Below are 23742 nucleotides of genomic sequence, written 5' to 3' on the forward strand. Positions count from 1 at the left end.
GTAGAAGGCAGCATGTGAATCCTGTTGAGGAGGAGCAGGAATACATCAGGAGGCCCGTCCGAATCCTTTCTAGTTTAATTCCAATATTTATGAGAGAGCTATGATCTTTAAAACCTCATATTCATCACCTCACTCTCACCACCTTGTCAAAATATTTGTAGTAAGTATCAGTGGTAAGTATTTAACACCTAGATTGTAGTCTTTTATTATTATTATTTTATTATAATTATCATTATTATTGTTGTTATTTTATTCGTGATAAGTATTTCACCTGTAGGCTCTTGCAGTAGTGTTTTTTTAATTATTATTATTAGTGATTTGTATTTAACCCCTACACTGCAGCATTAGTCTTTTTTATATAAATAATGTATAATTAATAATGTATATTAATTACATTTAAATGGATAAAATGTGTAGGTTTATCAAATTGTTATGGTATATTCATGTAAATACGTATATATAAGTTTTTTAGATCTGCTTATACCACAGCAATTTGCCAACCAGAACAATGTTTAATTTATCAATGAACAAATCCTCACACAATTTAATGGTTTATAGTTATGAAAGTGTAACCGAGACTCCTTCTATAAATGTTAAATAACTATCTCCTAACAAAACAAAAAGTCACATTTATGATTATAAGCTTTACTTTGTTAAACAATTAATTTTTAATCCATTTATTATTAGTCTCAGATTATGTTTCAGATTAAATCCCTGTGTAAAAGCTGTTACTATAGAAACAATAATGTATTAGAAGGAGCACATTAATATTAACCTATCGTACAGGTTACAGCCAGAAATAATTTATCTAACCTTAAATAAAATAATGTAAACATTCTTACAATCAGAGTCATGTAGTATGAAATGTACTAATATCTGTAAATAATAATAAATATATTAAAGTATAGGTTAATATAGTTTTATAATAGCTGTATTGCATGTTTATTAGTTTTTATGCTTTTAAATAATCAATAAAGCATGTTTTTTTGTTCAACACTCATGTCTCGAGTGTCTTTCTTACAACACACTATAAGCATTTCTCATGTGTTTCACATACTTACAATGTAGAAATTCTCCTTCAGTTGAAACCTTGGTGTTCAGAAGTAATTACACAGTTTTCTTCACACAAGCAAATACACTCTAGCCAACAGTCTGAACCTGTTAAATCTGTATAATTAATAATCAGGTGTTGTTGTAATGCCAAATAGTCTGATAATAGATGAATCTCAAGGTGCAATTTTGCTGTTAAGATTTCAAAGTTAATTATCACAGTTAATTATCACAAGGGATTGCAGCAAGTTGGCCAATTTATTCATTTACAGGTTAAACTTTCAAACTAACACACCATGAGGAAGGAACTGAGTTCAGAAGGGCCTGGATAGCCAGTTTCCATTTCCTTTCTACAGCACTTCCTAATTTACCTAAATCTTTGCACATTTTGAAATAGCCATATTTTTGGTGTAAAATTAACATTATTTACATTAACAAATGCACACTGTTTGCTTTTAATATATTACCATTAAATATGTCATATTACTGTGCATTATCATTTTACAGTGTATTTCATGTCAAATGCTGGCAGCTGTGGTTACCAGAGATGTAATGAATATTTTTTTAAAAAAAGTATTGCCGTACTATATATCTATCTAATTATATATATACACACATATACTATATTATATATATATATATATATATATATATATATATATATATATATATATAATATAGTGTATATATATATATATATATATACTATATATATATATATATATACACACTATATTATATATATATATATATATATATATATATATATATGTATATATATATAATATAGTATATATATATATATATATATATATACACTATACTATATATATACACTATATATATTATATATATACACTATATTATATATATATATACTATATATATATAATATATAGTATATATATATATATATACATACTATATTATATATATATAATATAGTATATATATATAATATAGTGTATATATATATATATAGTATTATATATATATATATATATATATATATACTATATATATACACTATATTATATATTATAAATTAATATACTATATTATATATTAATATACACTATATTATATATATATATATATATATATATACACACACACTATACTATATATACACTATATATATATAGTATAGTGTATATATATATATATATAATATAGTATATATATATACACTATATTATATATATACACTATATTATATATATATATACTATATATATATATAGTATATATATATATATATATATATATATATATATATATATATATACACACACAGTATCTCACAAAAGTGAGTACACCCCTCACATTTTTGCAAATATTTGATTATATCTTTTCATGTGACAACACTGAAGAAATGACACTTTGCTACAATGTAAAGTAGTGAGTGTACAGCTTGTGTAACAATGTAAATTTGCTGTCCCCTCAAAATAACTCAACACACAGCCATTAATGTCTAAACAGCTGGCAACAAAAGTGAGTACACCCCTAAGTGAAAATGTCCAAATTGGGTGCAATTAGCCATTTTCCCTCCCCGGTGTCATGTGACTTGTTAGTGTTATAAGGTCTCAGGTGTGAATGGGGAGCAGGTGTGTTAAATTTGGTGTCATCGCTCTCACACTCCCTCATACTGGTCACTGGAAGTTCAACATGGCACCTCATGGCAAAGAACTCTCTGAGGATCTGAAAAAAAGAATTGTTGCTCTACATAAAGATGGCCTAGGCTATAAGAAGATTCCCAAGACCCTGACAGTGAGCTGCAGCACCGTGGCCAAGACCATACAGCGATTTAACAGGACAGGTTCCACTCAGAACAGGCCTCGCCATGGTCGACCAAAGAAGTTGAGTGCATGTGCTCAGCATCATATCCAGAGGTTGTCTTTGGGAAATAGATGTATGAGTGCTGCCAGCATTGCTGCAGAGGTTGAAGTGGTGGGATGTCAGCCTGTCAGTGCTCAGTCCATATGCCGCACACTGCATCAAATTGGTCTGCATGGCTGTCATCCCAGAAGGAAGCCTCTTCTAAAGATGATGCACAAGAAAGCCCGCAAACAGTTTGCTGAAGACAAGCAGACTAAAGATATGGATTACTGGAACCATGTCCTGTGTTCTGATGAGACCAAGATAAACTTATTTGGTTCAGATGGTCTCAAGTGTGTGTGGCGGTAACCAGGTGAGGAGTACAAAGACAAGTGTGTCTTGCCTACAGTCAAGCATGGTGGTGGGAGTGTCATGGTCTGGGGCTGCATGAGTGCTGCCAGCACTGGGGAGCTACAGTTCATTGAGGGAACCATGAATGCCAACATGTACTGTGACATACTGAAGCAGAGCATGATCAGTATGCAGTATTCCAGCATGATAACGACCCCAAACACACCTCCAAGATGACCACTGCCTTGCTAAAGAAGCTAAGAGTGAAGGTGATGGACTGGCCAAGCATGTCTCCAGACCTAAACCCTATTGAGCATTTGTGGGGCATCCTCAAAAGGAAGGTGGAGGAGCACAAGGTCTCTAACATCCACCAGCTCCGTGATGTCGTCATGGAGGAGTGGAAGAGGACTCCAGTGGCAACCTGTGAAGTTCTGGTGAACTCCATGCCCAAGAGGGTTAAGGCAGTGCTGGAAAATAATGGTGGCCACACAAAATATTGACACTTTGGGCCCAATTTGGACATTTTCACTTAGGGGTGTACTCACTTTTGTTGCCAGCGGTTTAGACATTAATGGCTGCGTGTTGAGTTATTTTGAGGGGACAGCAAATTTACACTGTTACACAAGCTGTACACTCACTACTTTACATTGTAGCAAAGTGTCATTCCTTTAGTGTTGTCACATGAAAAGATATCATCAAATGAGCTACTGTGTATATATATATATATATATATATATATATATATACACACAGTAGCTCACAAAAGTGAGTACACCCCTCACATTTTTGTAAATATTTGATGATATCTTTTCATGTGACAACACTAAGGGGTGTTATATATATAGCATTTTTCTATTACTACAGCCATTTTATTGTACAATACTGGCACAAACCTGTAAAAAGTATTTTCTTTAAATAAACAGCGATTATAAACCAACAAATTACTGCAGTGCCATTAATATAATTAAAAACACCAGATTTAATTAGACCTACTGTAAACAGCTTTTCAAATTTAACTCACCTCAATGGAAACGAAACTCGTACAACAGATATGAGAATGGAGTTTTTTTCATTTCTCTAAAAACTATGGTATATGCACAAAAAACAAACATCATTTTCATGTAATAATAAATACAATACAGTTCAGCTCTTCTTCTTGGTGCCTCTTACCAAGTGGTTTCATGTGTTTCATATAAAACATTTGAATGAACAGATCATAAATGTTGAACAGGTAATTACAGAACAGCACCAATCCTGTACAAAATACCACCAGTATGAAAGAAACTAATCAAGAAAACCCTAAACATTGGGTCTCAACAATCTGAAGGAAGGAGCAGGTACACACACACATGCTCCACCTATCCGACTTCAAATAGTGCCATGTAGCCAACAGGTACATACAGTAACTGTTGTACAAACTCCTGCAACAAAGCTGGAGCATATGAGACAAACATACACGTGACTGGTGAAGCCAAAGTGTATAGTTCCTAAATATACATTTTTCCTCAAGCAAGATAAAACTCACACAAATATAGAGAAAGGAAGACCTAGACATAGATAGGATATGATGGATGGCTTGCTTTAAGTGCTTACAAGGTCATCTCCCAAAGCAGGTAGATAATCTTCTGTCACCTGTAATTATTCAGTGGTGGATCACAGCAATGGAGAACAAAAAGAAACAAAACAATATATATATAACTGCTAAAAAAGCAGCCAGTGAATACAGACAAAGGAACAATAAACTGTTACAGGAAATTGTGTGTGATGCACTGATGTAATCTACTGTTTGCTTGGTTTTTTTAAAAAAAAAATCAGTTGTAGCTGGTAAAAATACAAAGTTTATTACTTACAACTCCAATAAAGCAACCTCTTTAACATAAAACAAATATTTTTTACATGAAAAAACACAGCATTTTTTTCCACCAGTAAAGGTTCAAGATCCAAAGAACAATTGATTACACAAGTGGGTTCAAGTGCAGCTCCTGCTCAGTTTGAATTAAGACCTGCATCCAGAGCCGCCTGTTGTGGATTGGATTACGGATTACAGATATCTCTCGCTCTCTCGCTCTCTCTCTCTCTCTCTCTCTCTCTCGCGCGCGCGCGCGCGCACACACACACACCCTCACTCACTCACTCACGCTCTCTATCATGAAGCTAGTTGAACCAACTCAGGGTTACGGGATTAGTTTCGAGTTGACAAAATCAAACCGATCCAATCAGGCTTTACTGGTTAGCAACTTTCTCTGTCAACTCAGGCTTTGATCATTAAACTATGATTAGTCCACGAGCTCGTGCGCATAAACGCGTGACGTCGGCACCGAACAGCCAATAGCGTCCGACATGGCGAAGAGCAGGTGTGCATACTTCCGGTGGAAAACAAGACTTTACTTTTATAGGCTCTCAATGAGAATAAACGGATTGAACACTTATACACGCAACATCTTTCATGTAATTTACTTTAATATAAATGTAAATTGTTTTACTGAAATGTTTCTCTTCTTACAGTTTGCGCTGGGGAGTTGAATTAGTTGCGTCACTCATATGTCACTTTGCTCACAGCTGATTGGTCCAAATTGGGTTTGCGTTCTCTTACCCAGAACATAACCCGCCCACGGAGCAGGTCAGCCATGGAACGTACTATGCTACTATGAAAGCCGAGCCATTTTCATGGTACCTAAAACCCAGGGCTGGCAAAACTAAACTATAACTTACCTGGCTAGCCACATAAACCAGCTTTATGGTACAGGCCCAAGGTCTAGAGACTATAATTCCCATCAGCCACTGCACCTCACCTGATTACATCACATGATGGTCTGCACCTGATTCACTTTTGGGGTTAATGATCGCTTGTATATAAGTCACGTTTTGCAATACACACATTGGGTGCGTCCGAAATCAAAGTGTGTGTGTGTGTGTGTGTGTGTGTGTGTGTGTGTGTGTGTGTGTGTGTGTGTGTGCGCGCGCGCGCGCGCGCGCGCGCGCGCGTGAGTGAGTTATGACCACAATCCCGGACATATAACATCCGTCATGTTGGCATTGTCATGTGACCTTCGACGTCATCATAAACACAAAAATTTTAAAGGGGCCCCTAGATTAAATCAAGAAAGTTAACTGAATTAGTAACTTTGTGGGCAGTAATAACAGGCTGAGGTAAACTCGTTGTCATTAACTTGGCCGGTTAAGGCATGATGGAGCTCACAAAAAGGATTTAAACGCTGTGACAACTGTTTTCTTGTTTAAACCTTCAACAAGTTAACAATTTATTCGGGTATTATTAAACAAGTCCTGTTTAACAAAGGTTTAATACTTAAAAAGAGCGATGCGCTGTCTTCTGCCATTTTTTTGAGCTCGTCCGCACCAGTCCCGTTGCATTATGGGAATGTTTGACTCGCGTAGTGCAAAATCTTGCTGGAAGCAGTACGCCATCCGGGTATTTCTCGCCTACTGTTTCTTTGGCGTACTGCTTTTCGCCTACTGGGTAGTAAGGTAGTACGTGATTTCGGACGGAGCCATTATTTTCTAATCTGCCTTTCTGCCCTAAATAATTGCGGATATTATGTTGCATCATTAGAGGGTGCACATTAATCATTTCCCCCTTTTTTTCTTTTCTAAATCCCTGTGTAACATTGTAAACCAACTGTGAATTAGCCAGTAACCACTTACAAAAAATAAGTTTGTCATTTTGTTTTTTTTTGTTGTTAGTACAAATGTGGAAAATATAATTTCCTGCTAAGACCATTTTCACCCTTAAAAAGATTATATTATGTGATGTGAAACAGTACATTTTCCTATATGCACCAATACTCAGACTAGTATTGATGTGGTTAAAACATCCTGGGTGACCAAAATCTCACCACAGTCTGAAAAAGACCTAAGTTTTTCAGACTGGTAAAAAATTACCATACTATGCAACATGTTATGAATGTGCTATGTAGACACAGTTCCTATATTTGATTACTTTAATTGAACACTGGAACAGTTTTCGGAATTGTTTTGAAGAGCCATCGAGAACTGGCAACATGCTACTGTACAGTACAACTGAACAAAGACCGCCCATAGCCCAGTGACGTCATCACAGTGTGTGGTGTGTTTACACTACACTATACACACACAGTGCAACATGGAAAAAGTGGTTGGGTGAACTTTGTTCTTGTGTCTAATCGGCCATTTGGTTAAGCAGTTTATACAGACCGAGATCAGACTCATCAGAAAAAGGAGATTAAGAATTAGAGACTTGATTATGAATACACACAACTCCCAGAAGATGAGGATGTAAAGTATCAGTGGTTAGAATTCACTTTAAAACGATACTACAGCAGTTCAACCCTGATATTTGTTTGTTTGAATTAATATGTATTAAAAACCTTTAATGGCCTGTATTTCTTCAGCGCTCCCTGGTGGTCTAGTGGTTAGGATTCGGCGCTCTCACCGCCGCGGCCCGGGTTCGATTCCCGGTCAGGGAATGTAAGTTTTAATCTCTGGATAAAGTCTGTGTTTTAAAAACGGGCCGGTCTATGTTCTGAAATCTGACTGGCTGAACCGCGTTCGATAAAATCGTTCTAAGAAATCTTTCAGATGACGACATTATATCGCTTACATTATTTAAGGTTCTTATATAATTCAAAATTATGTACAGTTAAAGTACAATATAATAATTTAAGTGATATATGTACACACATAGTAATCCATACTAATCGTAGGTCAAAACATTGCTAAATTTGGATGAAGTATTAACTTAAGTGGTAAATGACAGTAAATGAAGGGGTAAACGAAGGCGTCTCTTATTGCTGAGCTGAGCCAAATGATCTGGCTCAGCTCAGCGCTAAGAACTAGAAACGAGAAAACAATATTGACATCAACACGAGCCCGACAGCAGAGTGGCGCAGCGGAAGCGTGCTGGGCCCATAACCCAGAGGTCGATGGATCGAAACCATCCTCTGCTATCCAACTTGTTTTCAGCAATTTCATTTAATTTGATGTGTGTTTTTAATGTATGAATTTATGTCGTGGTACCTTTTTTTGGTGGAAAATTAAGGAATGCCGACGTGGACGCTTTGGCGTTTTTAAAGCTTTAAGTAGCTGAAAGATGATAATGCGGTACCACCAGAGGGCGCTACTGCGTTTTACTTCGCTAACACACACACACACACACACACTAAGTGAGGACGCTGCTAAAATTGCATAATTTTCAGTTTATAAAAAATCGCTCCTTTTGTTCTCAATTCAACTATAAATAGCACCTAACCAGTTGGGAGTCATTATTTAATCTAAATGTCTGGAAAATATTCAGCACAGTCCTGAAAAAACGAATGTAGAATGTTAAACAAAGACATAACTGTCCATCTCAGGGATATTTTTATCAGCTGATTAATTGAATCTGGTGTCTTATAAGCACATAAATAAGTGTAAAACAATAATAAATGTAGGTAGGATCCAGGAAAAGGGTTTGGGGACCTATCATTGCCATGCTGCTTGAGCGCTATTACTTTCGTACGCTTATTAAAATTGTTAAAATGTATTGACGAAAGTTATTTTCCAAATGTGTGAATGCATTTCTTTGAACCCTCGGACTATACCGGTTGCTTTGACGATCAAAAGTCTGAAAAATAATTCCTGCGCCCAACGTGGGGCTCGAACCCACGACCCTGAGATTAAGAGTCTCATGCTCTACCGACTGAGCTAGCCGGGCTGTCGGAACCAAGGATAACAGCTACAAACTACAAGCTACAGAGTACTGACACACAAGACTCCTTACATATTTACATTATGTGGTCAAAAGTTTGTGGACGCCCCATACTATCACACCCGTATGTGGTTTTTCACCAAACTGTTGCAACAAACTTTGAAGCACTTCATGTGGACATAATTAACAATGTAATTGAACTATAGCTCTAACTTTTAGCAATATTTCATAATGTATAGTGTAAAGATAAAAAACATGAAATTATAGTCAATTAAAATGGAATGGGACTTCAGACTATGACCATTGTCAGTGGTTACCTGATAAAAACTATGCTGTTTTTGTATTTATGACTCATTACTTTCAGAATATCCTTTATAAATTATTATAAATGTGGAATCTATATGGCAGGCTGATACTTTACTGAATGACCCAATTGTATGTACCTAATCATAAGTGTTCAAGTATTATTAATACGGCACAATTTAAATCCTTTCCCATATTTTTTAAACTTTTATTATTATTGAGACTTTATATGTGTTTTGGTATGTGAATAGCAATACTTAATCTTATGATTAAATTTTTTTTTGGTGAAAACAACAACAACCGACATCTTCGTCTTTCTGGCATCACAACGTCGAGCCCGTCCCAAAAGCCTTAATACCCCCATCACCCTTGTCGCATTAGCTGACGCCACTAAAGTGTGGACTCGGTGGAGGGCCACAAGGGCAGAGTGTGCCATTTGGGACAGGGCACACGTATGCTGTATTACAACGAGGCGTATCTATGTTCTCAGGGTCCTATGTTACACAGATTTATATGGCACATAATGAACACATGGTGATTTAAAGCTGGAGATAGGCTTCAGCAGAATCGAGAGCTGGGACATGTTCATATTTAACATTTTGTTTCTTTTATGACCGTTTATGTGTTTTATAGGATACAGTATGGCATTTATTCAGTTTAATGTATACATTTCACTATTGTTCATTCATTTCCCTTCACTGGAACCAAGAGGTCCAAATTTGTTCTCATTCTTTTAAGATTGCAGTAATAGGTGCAATCTTAAAACCGTCAACAGATGCGCCATCCATTAGGAGTTGTCAGTTTGGAAGTACAGTTGCAATTTAGGTGACTGTGATGGCCCTGTAGAATCTTCCAGGACTTGGGATCATTTTCCTGTTGGATGGTCTAATGATAACCAAGCTTCAGCTTCCTCACCGACTGGGTTGAATAATTTTAAAACTGGTGAAATCAGTTCCCTTTATTTGTCAATGATCAGTTTGGTTGCAGCATACTCTAAACTTCGTATCTTTGCCAAGGGGTTTTGTTAATGTTCAAAGGTTTGTGCTCCTGTAAGAGCCTGCTACGAGTTTTTATGAGCCGAGCAAACATTTTACATCATTACATCATTAAAATCAGCTTACTTTGTGTCAATAATCAGTTTGATTGTAGCATACTTAGAGGCTTCATATACTAACCAAGGGCTTCTATCATCGGCAGTGTTCAAGAGGTTCTGGTGGAGTCAGAACCTGCAGTGCATTTTATATGAGCGGAGCAAACCTTGAGATTCAAATTCTTTATATTTATATTGCAAATTCACTAAATGTTCTCATGAAATCACAACTGTTTACTTTTGTTCCAACAATGTAATATATTACTTAACTCAGTCTTATCTCTGTCCACCCTGTTATGTCCTTGTCCACCCCATCATCTTCATTTTTTATTTAAATAAATCAATAATTCTTCACAGCTTAAAAAAAAACTCCAAAACAACAACAACATTATAGTTGATTTCTTATAAATAACAATGAGTCAAATAATAATATTACAAATTTGTTCTAAAGATTACTTTGATTTTGGAGAAAAAAAAAACGTCTGATGCAGATACAGTGAGGAATTAAACTAATTCTACAATAAAATACATAATTCTAAAAGATTTTTAGGTGCCATAAGAAATATTGTTGAAAAGGGGACACAATAACACTCTGAACATGACTTTATCATTTCTATAATGCTTTAGAAACATAATTTATCACCTTTGTATTTGTCCATGACAAGGTTGACATAACGTGTTATGAGTCACAAGATGTTGCCCAGCCGTTGCATAATACAAGTGTAAGTCTTATATGGTGAATATTCAAAGAATATCTTGAAATCTTAATTTTTTTTTTTAATTGTTATGTAGTCCCAAAGGCACAGTATACTGATAATAACCCTTTCAGCAGGACAGGGCTCCTGTTCAGAAAGCGAGATCCATGAAGACATGTTTTGCCAAGGTTGAAGTGGAGGAACTAAAGTGGCCCGCACAGAGCCCTGAACTGAACCCCACTGAACACCTTTGGGAAAAACTGGAACACTGACTGGAACACTAATACTTCACACCTTACATCAGTGTCTAACCTCACTAATGCTCTTGGGCTGAATGATCAAATCCTTCCAAGAAGAGTGGAGATTATCATAACAGCAAAAAGGGGACTTAATCTGGAATGGGATATTCAAAAATCACATATGGGTGTATTGGTCAGGTGTCCACAAACTTGTAGCCACGTTCCTTATGTTAAATTAAAAAAATTAAATCATACGGAAAGCATCACCACATCAATGATTTTACAATTTTCTTTGTTAAATAACATGCCTTTTAATCTTAGATTATGTAGTGTCCTCCATATAAGTCCCTGTGTAAGTTATTACAATAGAAACTATAACGTATTAGAAGGAGCGCATTAATGTAAACCTGTGATTTGAAAATTACTTTCCTACCTAGGTATAAACCGGTTATAGAAAATTATTCAATATCTTCTGACCAATCAGGATTGACAATTCAACAGCATTGTGGTCTAATTAATAAGTGTGTAACTGACTTCTATAGTTCATTTTTGGTAATACACCACTTCCCATTTACATTGCAAAGAGCCTAACTTGAAAAGTGTGCACAAAGTTCACTTCTGTTTTACAAATGCTTCCAATGTTTAATGTGATCTTATTCGTTTCATTATTTTACAATGAGTCAGCATACACTGGAGTTCATGGTACATTGCTATCATCATTTGCTGAATATGTTCCAGCACTGAATCATAATCGGATATTCTTCCATCTGGTTCAAACATATTGCTTTGTTTTCGTCCGCAGAAAAATTCAAGAGGTAGAATGGCGTTTGCAATTTCTGAAATCTTAAAACAGACCAAGTTTACAGGGAACAATTAAGGCACCGAACCAATATAGAGGAAAGCACCATGTGTCTTAACTTGAAACTCTGTTCATCCTCACTCGTCCATACTAGGAGTGGGCAATAAGCTTTTAGTCACTGTCTAATAGTTACTATCTATTAGTAACTATTAGATCTATTGGATTCCACCTGTCCAGCCATTTTTAGCAAGCACACAGATTTTATGTGAATTTTTGAACTTTTTTTTAGTAAAAGTGATCAAATCAGATTTTTTTCCTTACACCCCCCCACAGGAAGCAGACTGCTGATGTGTCCTGAGATTACAGATCCAGGCAAAACACTTCCCACAGCGATTACACACAAACGGTTTCTCTCCAGTATGCACTCTCTGATGCTTCTTCAGGTTTCCTGCTTCTGTAAAGAGCTTCCCACAGGTCTCACACTTGAAAGGCTTCTCTCCAGTGTGGATGCGTTGATGAGCCTCTAAGTTAGACTGCCCAGTAAAAGCCTTTCCACAGTACCTGCAGATATAACTTTTCCTCTTGCCCTTCTGCTTCAGCCTTGGAAGCTGAAGGCCAGCGAGAGAAACTGCAGGATGTGGTAAGTTTGGAACAGCCTGAGTGAGATTTGCTCGGTTTGCTGCATCTAATCGAGTCCTGTTGAAATGACTGAACTGCTGAGTATGGGCTTGGCTTGAAGCAGTGACTGTACTCCACTCTTCCTCCACCCTATGAAGCCCTCTGGGATCCTGAAGCCTGTTTGATGCAGCCCCTTTGTGCCTTCCCCGAACAGACACAGGTCCTGATTGTATCAGAACACAGTCTTGGTCTTGCTCTACTTCCATAATGTATGAACAAGATGGTTGACTGTCAGAAGGGCTATTTGCAGTCCATCGTGGAAAAGAACTCTCCGGCTCCTTCGCTCTTTCATACAGTGTACTATTCGCTCCTAGCATATCGACAGACACTACCTTTTTTCTCTGAGCATTCTGGTTTGAAAGTGGGATGTTGCCGCTCTCATCTGACCCTTGGAGATGAGACTGGGAACTGGAGATATCCCACACTTTGACATCGCTCTGAGGAAGAACTGGCTCACGTGAACACAGAGACCCAGCAGTCTGGGAGTCTACCACATCCGGATAACAGGAGAAATGCATCAGTAATGTCGCTCATTTTAATCATTTCCTTGAAAACTTTTTATCTTCTTTGTACACCAGTGAAACATGAAATTAAGAAATCAATTCCTTAAAGGTCACTAAATGAGTACTATATGAAATTGGTGACTAAACAACCTTTTTTTTCTATTATCATTGCACAGATATTTTACTCACCATGTATAGTAATCTGCTTGTCTGTTGACTGACTGGAAGTTCCCTGGTGTTCTTCTTGATGTCTACTTTGACCCTTCGCAAGGGATGACTCCAACTCGAGAGGCTGAAAAGGACAAAATAGTCAGTCTTTCATTTGATCAAAAAAAAAAAAAAAACAAACAAAGCAAAAAAAAAAAAAAAACCCCACAATGTACACAACTTTTTGGTGTTAAGGAAAAATGAATTAAGCATTATGTAGATTCTGTATGTGTGAGGAAGAGTACAGAACTCTGAACTTTCAGCTACATCGTGATTTTAGCACTGTATTATCCACACTGACCTCCTGTACATTGAGAGCTAATGTGATCTGCACAGGTGGGGAAGAGACTCTGTTTGCACAAACGTCCGTGCTGGACTCCACAAATCCTGAGGAACAGACAAAACCTCAATTTACAGTAGAATGCAAGTGTTTATTTTTTGTTTGTTTGTTTCACAAAAAGGAGGATATGTAATTTCTAGTAACATGACAATGAGTGTTAGGTTTCACTTCATTATGGCAAGTAACAAAACTGGTTAAATTATTAAATGTAAAAAAAAAAAAAACCAAAATGATCAGGCGGTTATGATATAATCATTCTGAAATCCCCCCCCCCCCAAAAAAAGATGAATACTCTTAATGAAGCATCGCAAATTTGCACATTTACTTTTACAATTTTGTAAATGTTAAAATTTAAATGTAATATTTTAAATGTTATTTTGTTAATTAGAAGGTTGCTTTATTAATTTTTAGGTATCCATGTCAGAAATAGTTAAGCAAAGAACAACAATCACTGGTCAAAAGACTGCAAACTTTGTCCAGTATAGAAATAATATTATTAATAAAAATTAATAATAAAAAATAGTAATAAGCCATGTAGGAGCTCAAAGAGTTGACTCAAGCCAAATTATCTGACTCAGCAGACCAAGCTGAATATACTGAGTATGCAATTAGTAAGACACTTTACAAATAAGGGCTTTATGCTTAATGTACCAGCCCAAACAATCCAGTCTGCCTGGGTATCAGCACCACACATGGGGCAGTTAGGCTGATCTACAGCATAGATTTTCATGCACATTCATTCGTGCCCAATACTCGCATATATCCAGGACTAAACACTGAGAAATCGAGTCTGGTGTGTGGTCCGTTTACTATAGTTCATCACTTCTCCTCACTCGCCTCGACTTACCGTCTTGCAGGGTCATGCCACCATGTGTCTGGCTTTCTTGCTGTTCGAGCTCTGAATGCTCTTCCTTTATGAACAGCACGTCTGGCACTTCATCATCTGTCTTTTGGTGCTATAGTGCAGACAGACACAGACACACACACACACACACACACACACACACACACAAACACAAAGACTGAGCATTACCACAGAGGCCTAATGTTACATACACAAACAATCAATGTAACAGCCCATTAAGTAGGTGTTGGTGTGTGTGTTACATAATTTCTGTCATGTAATGCATTTAGAAAAATTTTCCCAAGACAGGATCAGCCTCCACAGATGCATTGTAATAGAGCAACATTTTTGTAGTATGCTCCAAATTGAATTACTGTGTAAATAACTTTCTAATTAACATTAGGTTAATATATTATATAATAAGCATAAGGTAAAGTGTGCTAATACACTTTTTGGAAACAACTGAAAAGATACACCACATTACCACATGCATGTATAATTCACCAGTATGTATTTTATGGCACGCCTAGTATTTACAACTGAGTCAAGTTAGAGCTAGCACTGTACTGTTAGCTAGTTGCAGTGGAAGGTTGATGTTTTGTGGCTTTGTTGTGTGGACAGGTATACAGTTAAAACCATTATTTTTGCTTAACACATATCTTTATATTCACACTGTACTCCCAGTTAATGTTTCTACAAAATGCACATAGTTGAAACACACAATAATACTCATGCTCGGATGTTTCTACAAAGTCGCATTTTATTGAATATTGACCACTGAATAAAACCAGTGTTTGCTAATAATCTTTGATAGTAGCAAAATAGTTGTGATTTAATGTTACAAGTACTTTTTTGGTTGACTAAGAGGTACTCTACAAAGCATGATTTCTCAGTTAGATAAGGTAAGACAAACGCCAGTGTAGATCCCTTCTTACCTCTTCTCCTAATGGACAGTCTTGAGTTTCAGCTGAAGCTATTTGGACAATATTAATATACTAATTCGGAAATATAATAAAAATTATATTTCTACAAAATCAATTAAACTAACAGTTTTCCCCTCAAAGGAGCAAACAAATGCACTGATTAATCAAAGTTTATTTTGGAGTCATACAATTCCAAATAGCTGCCTCTAAATCCATTTCTATATGGGCATGACATTAACTATAGATCCACATTTGGGGTACTTAGTTCAGTGGAGTAAATTCCTGTGAGTTATAAAAAATAAAAATAAAAAAAGACCAAAAAAGGAAAAAGTGAACCCCATTTAAATCAAGCAGTACATACTGTAAAATACTTGGTTGGACCAAATTCAGAGCTGATGTTTCTTATCAGTATTCCAGATATCTGTAACAATATACTATAAAAAACCCACAGTTGCATGCAGCTTGATCCATCTACATGTCCATAAGTCATTTTGGTCAGTTGTTGATTGGCCCAAGTGATAGTAGTTCCTCTGCTGTGAGCATATCAGGGTGGTATTTTTGCTGATGAGTTTTGAGGTTTCGTATCCAGGCGAATGCCTTCCCGCACTGGGTGCAGCTATAAGGCCGCTCCCCTGTATGAACTTTCTGGTGTTTCTTCAGGTTTCCAGCCTCGGCAAAGAGCTTCCCGCAGGTGTTACAGCGGAATGGCTTCTCACCCGTGTGGATTCGTTGGTGGATCTCCACCTTCTTTGGGCGGTTGAAAGCTTTTCCACAATATTTGCAAGTAAAGAGTTTCTCGTTCTGAGCTCGCTCGTGTCTTGCCTGTCCAATTCTTGGCTGGTATAGACCAATGCCTTTGGCATGTTGCCAACTATCCACTTCGGGTATAACTGAAGATGTTGATGCCATCACTGGAAAGTCACTGGTCAACCGTGATAGGCTGGATGAGGGCATGCTAAAATTATTAAGGTGCTCTATTCTTGTGGTGGGGTACTTTTGCAAGGCATGGTGTACTGTTGATTTTTTACTGTTGTCCCAAAGAGTGACGTCATCCCCTTCCTCTGCAGACTCAACCTCTATGATCTCTGGTTTCTGTGGGAGATGCTCATGTTGGCTTTCAGTTTTACTGTCACTCATCATGTAAGAACAAGATGGCTGCTGTGGGTCCGCATCGTCTCCCCCTTGCATAAATAGCTCCCCCAAGGGAGCGCACTCCCCACTTACACCAAACTCTGCCTGTCCCTGTCCTCCCAAGGGCTCCTGGGATAACCCCTCAGCGTTCTCAAACTGTGGCTCAGATTTAAGCACTTTGTCAGATCCACTGACCTCCAAAGCCTCGTGCCGTGTCCTGGAGTTCTGACCATCCACTTTATCCACTTGAGCAGCACCATAATCTGCCTCCACACCCTCACACACAGGTTCTGCCACTCCTGAGAAACAGTGGGAGATAGATGCAATAGGTTATAACCATGTGCTTCTATGTAACAGTTTTTTAGATTTATGATGTAATGTTTTTTCTCTATTCCTTTTAAACACTGTTGGTTATCTTTATTTTAAAATCACAGAAAGCTCTGAATATCATTATTAAATACAGAATAATTGATATTTATAAATGCCAATAAAATCTTTAATGCATTTACTCACCATCTTCTCGAATGAATAGTTGCTGCTGTGTGTGCCCCTCATCAGATGTCTCAGCCTTAACAAGTACAGAGTTTGGTCCTGCCTGGCTGGAGTCTTCATGCTTTTGAGAGAAAACACCAGAAGCTGAACTACAAGGATTCATAACAGATTACAGACATAAGACTTATCTTGCTGATCAACTGACGATGACATGAATCATATGTCTTATGGTGGTGAATATTTAAAGTCCAATACATTTGGGTGATTTTCATGACTAAGTTAGTAAGTGTATTTGAGCATGAAAATCACTCAAATATTTTGAACCACTATTGGTTATCCTATTAAATATACACATTACAGTGCCCTCCACTAATATTGGCACCCTTGGTAAATATGAGCAAAAGAGGCTGTGAAAAATTGTCTTTATTGTTTAAGCTTGTGATCTTTTGTTAAAGAAAATTCACAAAAATACTCTGCTCTCATGAGTATAAAACAACTGCACAACACACGTTTATCAAAAAAAACTTTGTTAAATATATGTGTGCGCAACAATTATTGGCACCCCTATGAATTGATATGAGAAAATATATTTGAAGTATATTCCCATTGATTTTACAATTTTTAGTACACCTGGTTGACTAGGAACAGGAAATTATTCAATCACTACTTCCTGTTTCACAGAGGTATAAATACGAGGTAACACAATGGGTAAAACCAAGGAATATAGCTATGATGTGCAGCAAAAGGTTGTTGAGCTTCACAAAATGGGAAGTGGCTATAAGAAAATAGGACAAGAATTGAAAATGCCCATTTCCTCCATCAGGGCAATAATTAAGAAGTTCCAATCAACTGGAAATGTTATGAATCAACGTGGAATAGGACGTGTGTCTATATTGTCTCAACGCACTGTGAAGAGGATGGTTCGAGTGGCCAAAAAAATCTGTGATCAAAGATTGCAAATTGCAGAAGTTAGTTGTGTCTTGAGGTCAGAAAGTCTCCAAAACTACAATCCGAAGTCACCTACATCACCACAAGTTGTTTGGAAGGGTTTCAAGAAAAAAGCCTCAAACAAACTCAAGCGTCTTCAGTTTGCCAGACACTACTGGAACTTCAAATGGGATCGGGTTCTATGGTCAGATGAAACCAAAATACAGCTTTTTGGCAATAAACACCAGAGATGATTTTGGAGCACACAGAGAGGTAGCCATATGGAAAAGTACCTCATGCCCATAGCTAATTTTGTTAGGATACATGGCATCATGGCCCCCCATCAAATAGCAACAGATAGTAAATGAAAACCTGACTGCCTCTGCCAGAAAGCTTAAAATGGGCCCTGGTTGGATCTTCCAGCAGGACAATGATCCAAAACTTACATCAATATCAACACAAAAATGGTTTACTGACCACAAAATCAAGGTCCTGCCATGGTCATCCCAGTTACCTGACTTAAACCCATAGAAAACCTGTGGGGTGAACTGAAGAGGAGAGTCCACCAGCTTGGACCTCAATATTTGAAGGATCTGAAGCGATTTTGTATGGAGGAATGGTCTCAAATCCCTTGCCATGCATTCTCCAACCTCATCAGGCATTATAGGAGAAGACTCAGGGCTGTTATCTTGGCAAAGGGAGGTAGCACAAAGTATTGACTAAAAGGGTGCCAATAATTGTTGCATCTAAAAAAATATATTTTTTTTATAAACCATAATGCAGTGTAGTTATATATACACAACAGGGCTTCATCCACAGTTTTGTGATGTTTTCATGCTTTGACACAAGTACTAAACTAAATAATGAAGTTAAATTGTGTGTTTGTGCAGGCTGTGCAACCTTTGCTTACCCCATTCTCATCACGTTTGATGACTGGATGCCCAATTGGCACAATTGCACTGGAAGATTCTCCATCTCTCCAAGCATCCTCATTTAACTGCCTCCCATAGAGTTCATCTTGATTTGGAAAAATGTCTAGGAACAGAAAAGCCAAACACAGCAGGATGTAATGAACATGCCGCAACTATTATGCACTTACAAGGAAGAATACACCTGTGTAAAAACAAAGCAAATTCTTATACCACAGCAGGGCTGAATTTTTTAATCTGACTGCTTAGAAGTTGTTTTCTATAACTTTTTTTTCTATAAGAAGCAGAAATGCCAGCTGCAAGGCAAATCACAGGTTTATATTAACGTATTATGGTTTCTACAGTAACAACTCAATTACAGGGACCTCTTCGGGGAACAACATACATAAAACAAGGCTAATTAAAACAAATTAAAATTGTTATAACAAAGAACATGTATAATCGCTAATATAATGAAGCTTAGTGTAAGGAGACGTTAATGTAACTTTCCAAGTACTGGAAGATAGGGCTGGGCGATATATCAATATAATATCGATACTGTGATAAATGATTACGCGTTACACTTTTCCGAGACATCGTTGTTATGACGACGTATTTTTTAAAAAACGTTTTTAAAAATTACAAGGTCCTGAGTGGATGCCATTGATTTGACCTAAAATGTCTTTGTTGGCATTAAAGAAAAGTAACATCAAAGTCAGTTCAACATTTTTTTGGTTTATTTTACTACTGTATCGTGATTTATCCTGATGTGTTATTTTTGTCATATCACCCAGCCCTACTGGAAAGTCTTCAGGACAGAAGACAACATGACAAACTGCGTTTTTTAACTTTAAGACAGACAGCGACAGAAACTGGTGAGGGGTTTACTGTTTATAGCGGTTATAAATATAATAACACGAACTAACGTGTGTGGCATTAACTTGTACACAGTACAATCCCTAGAGTTGAATGAACTCCCAGAGTGTTCCTTTGTGTCCAATGGACTTACATAGCTAAACATTGTAGGATGTAAATTCAACACTATGGGTGTTAAATCAACACAGGGGATTTTGCTGTGTAACTATAAACGGATAAAAAGCTCCATTAATTAAAAAAAATGTAATCCCTTTTAAAATTGCTGTGGTAGGCTATAAGAGGGATAAAACACTTCAGGACGATTATTACAGGAAAATAATCAACTTCGGGATGGTTGATTTTTTTTCCCTGTAACAGCACGCCCCGTACTGTTTACCTCCACACAGATATCACGGTACGTACCAGCAACAGGAGCTCTGTATTTGTCTGATAGATTTGCGCTCACTTGGACTCTACTGGAGCGATTTCCTGAGCTTTCGCGGATTCTCCTTTCGGCGTAACCTCGTGCCATTCGCAGCTCCATCAGATGAAGTTTCCTCTTCAGAGCCTTGTTTTCGCGCTGGCACTGAGACATCTGCAGATTAATCACCGCGTAGTCATCGTCCACCAGTTTACAGATTTCTGCCACGGCTGCATTCGCCAGTACCTCCATGATGGAGGCTAGCTGAGTCTGAAAGGCCAGACGATTCGACATAATGAAAAACACCTGAAACGACACACCGCCGACGTTTCTTTCACTGTACGCGAAAAGGAGCCGTTTCGCTTGATTCCCTGGTAGTATCAAAATAAAGACCGAACAGGGACTTGATGATCAAATGTAACCGTATTGTTGCAACACCGTCGTCTTGTTGCAGTTCGCCGGTGACGTCACGAGCACTTCCGTCTGCCCTGTAGTAGTGACGTCGAGGACCCTCGTGATGTCTGTCACAGTACAGGAAGGAATCTACATGATAATATTGATTGCAAAAGTATTGTTTTTTTAATCATACAGTATTTACAGTTTATTTTACTTAGGAAGTATCGTGTTGAAAACGGACTAAAGCTAAGCCAGCTTTTGAACAGTTTATAAACGAGGTTAAGCAATATGGATCTGACATTAGAAACAAACAAACAAACAAAAAGAAAAACACAGGAGGCACTTCATCCATCCATCCATCCATCCATCTTCTATACCGCTTATCCTTCTTCAGGGTCACGGGGAACCTGGAGCCTATCCCAGGGAGCATGGGGCACAAGGTGCGGTACACACTGGACAGGGTGCCAATGAATCACAGGGCACATCACACACCCATTCATATACCACGGACACTTTGGACATGCCACTCAGCCTATAATGGGGGAGGAAATCGGAGTACCTGGAGTACTACCTGTTGTGAGATAGTTTTGCATTAACCTTGTGCATGATTTAGTAAAAGTTGATTTAAAAAAAAAAAAAAAAAATTACAAGATTGAATCAAACACTGAAAGCACACACCAGAACAATACACAGTTAATCTCATAATTTCATACATTATAGCTGATTATATACAGGTAATGAATCATTATATTCATTCATTTTCAGTAAGTGCTTGATCCTGGTCTGGTTGGCTGTTTCTGAGAGCGAATAACTTCTGAGAATTTAAAAGTATGTAGATTTTTGTTTGCTTCTGACTGCCAAGAGGAGGTAGCTGTGAGCAAGTGTGCCTCAGAAAAACAATGTTATTCCAATGTAATAATATGCAAAGTTCCCAATAAAAAGCCTATAGTGCCTTTAAAAAAAACTATGGATCTCTGATATGCTGTATTCTGGGCTGGCCTCCATTCTCCTACTGCCTGAATTTCAGCATTCATGAGACGCCCATGTAAGCCACTGTAGACCAGGAGTGTCAAACTTATTTTCACCAAGAAGCCACATTAACCATTTTCCAGTTTGCTGTGGGCCAATAAGGCATCAAATAATAGCTGAACATGAATTCATAACTAAAAAGAACAGTGTCCATTATGATTTGCTTTAATGCTCAGTAACACAAGCATCGTTACTAATAAAATCAACTTATTTACAAAATGCTTACATGAAATATAGCCTATTCAGTATTACGCCATTCAGCCCAGTTATAAAATTCAGTCAATACTGTATTCTAATGCACTTGCTGTGAGCAGATAGCAGATTAAGCACACAAATGATGATGATGATGATGATGATGATGACTCTTCTACTGATTATTATTATTATTATTATTATTATTATTATTATTATTATTATTAATGTCCCAAAATAAATCATTTTCTCTTGGATAAACGGCAATATTGGTGGTTAGGCGACTCTGGAGTCTGTTTTTAATCGATCCTATATTGTGTGCTTATTTCTTTGTCAAACAGAAAATTTTAAATAAAATGTAGGATTTAATGTTGATGTTTGGGACATGGAAATTAATGCTACTTATCCCTCCTCTTACAAAAAAAACAACATAAGTAGTAATATAATACACTTTCTGTCAATCTGAATGATTGATGACCCTATGATTTATGACCCTCTGTGTTCCCCTGACTGACAGTTCTGTAGGCGCACCTAATTTATGACCCTATCGATCTCAACGTGTGTGTGTGTGTGTGTGTGTCTGTGTCTGTGTGTATGTGGGAGAGATCATGGGGATGTGTTTCATGGTTTTGTTGACCAAAAAATACTTAGGACATGTTTATTAAAGATTTTGGTGTGAACCGTGCTTTTTACAGTTTTAATCCACACACAATGTATACATTTTGTGGTATAAGTGAATATTTGTTTCTGAAATTACTTTTGTATTGTTTTATTTTGAAGTGTAAGCATGGTTTAGGCGAATATGAATGGTGTAAGAAAGTGTATCAAATGGTTAGCTACAGTATGATACGTGTATGTATTAATGCAGTCGGTCTGTTTTGTGTAACTATGCTGTTGCAAAATGCATGATGATTGAATGTGATTGTTGTATTAGAATTGTGGACATAAATGAACAGACTGATGTTTGTGAAACAATTGAAACATTTGTTGATTACATTGTTGAGAAAACACTGTGACGTGCATAACATTTCTACAGTCCCTCGATGCTGTATGATACCGTAGTTCTCTTTTACTAAAATAAACCCCAAAACCATCTGTGTTATTCAGTGTGTAGACTGAAGTGACAATATGTCAGAAGAAAATGAAAAATATTTATTACACACCTTTGAAACAGGGTACTTTAGGGGTAAAAAAAAAAAAAAAAAAAAAAAAGAGAGAACATTTTAAAAGATGATGTTTTAAAAGAATTTTGTGTTTTGTTTAAAATATAAACAGGTTTTTCGTAAAATAGGTCGCTGGCGAGGATACTTACACACTACACAGAACTACCGCTAAATAGGCCTACATAGGATTTTTTCTGCTTTGACATCCCATGCCCCCCTGCCTGACAGTTCTGTAGGTCGTGTAAATTTATGACCACTGGTAACACTGGTTACGGAAGCTCTAAGCGGCCATGCATTATAAAATTTTTCTGTTGTTTTCTCGTGATCTCTACATAAGCAAAAGCTGTTTTCTGACGATATAATTTTATCCAGAGAAAATCTGGCACTTTGTGAATGGGACTGGAGTTTCATCTTTGCCATCATAAATGTAATAATTCCCCGCTGCCGAGATGGACCTTATCTCCACATTAAGAGAGAGGGGTGTCCCTTTCTCAAGTGTCGGACCCTAATGTGGAAGTCGTCAATCCTGCAGGGATGATGTATTTTTGTAGGCCACCCCAGAAGTTAGCATTTCCCCAGTTCCCACAACAAAAGGCCAATAGGATTTTTCCATTGGATTTTGGATTATTGCAGAAAATAACTCTGTGACCAACATACACCACAATACCTAACTTGATTTGAACTTGATAAAGAACCACAAACATA

At 37.1% G+C, this 23742-nt stretch overlaps 1 protein-coding gene and 2 non-coding genes across 3 annotated transcripts; 1 reads left to right on the forward strand and 2 right to left on the reverse strand.

Annotated features, from left to right (window-relative positions):
* Positions 1-7610: 7610 nt before the first annotated feature.
* Positions 7611-7682, forward strand: trnae-cuc (transfer RNA glutamic acid (anticodon CUC)). The gene has a single exon. It is a non-coding gene; the product is annotated as a tRNA-Glu (tRNA).
* Positions 7683-8835: 1153 nt separating this feature from the next.
* On the reverse strand, positions 8836-8908 carry trnak-cuu (transfer RNA lysine (anticodon CUU)). Its single transcript has one exon. It is a non-coding gene; the product is annotated as a tRNA-Lys (tRNA).
* A 1190-nt stretch (positions 8909-10098) lies between these two features.
* On the reverse strand, positions 10099-21731 carry si:ch211-89o9.6 (zinc finger and SCAN domain-containing protein 21). The gene is made up of 8 exons (XM_053621884.1): positions 20260-21731; positions 18984-19108; positions 17168-17267; positions 16850-16953; positions 14604-14712; positions 13718-13803; positions 13399-13501; positions 10099-13193 (listed from the first exon to the last, which is right to left on the reverse strand). Exons 1-8 carry the CDS (start codon positions 20549-20551, stop codon positions 12346-12348), a joined length of 1767 nt encoding a protein of 588 aa, XP_053477859.1. The 5' UTR covers positions 20552-21731; the 3' UTR covers positions 10099-12345.
* Positions 21732-23742: the final 2011 nt, after the last annotated feature.

The sequence above is a fragment of the Ictalurus furcatus genome, chromosome 3 (assembly GCF_023375685.1).
Source record: "Ictalurus furcatus strain D&B chromosome 3, Billie_1.0, whole genome shotgun sequence".
Classification (NCBI taxonomy): Eukaryota; Metazoa; Chordata; class Actinopteri; order Siluriformes; family Ictaluridae; genus Ictalurus; species Ictalurus furcatus.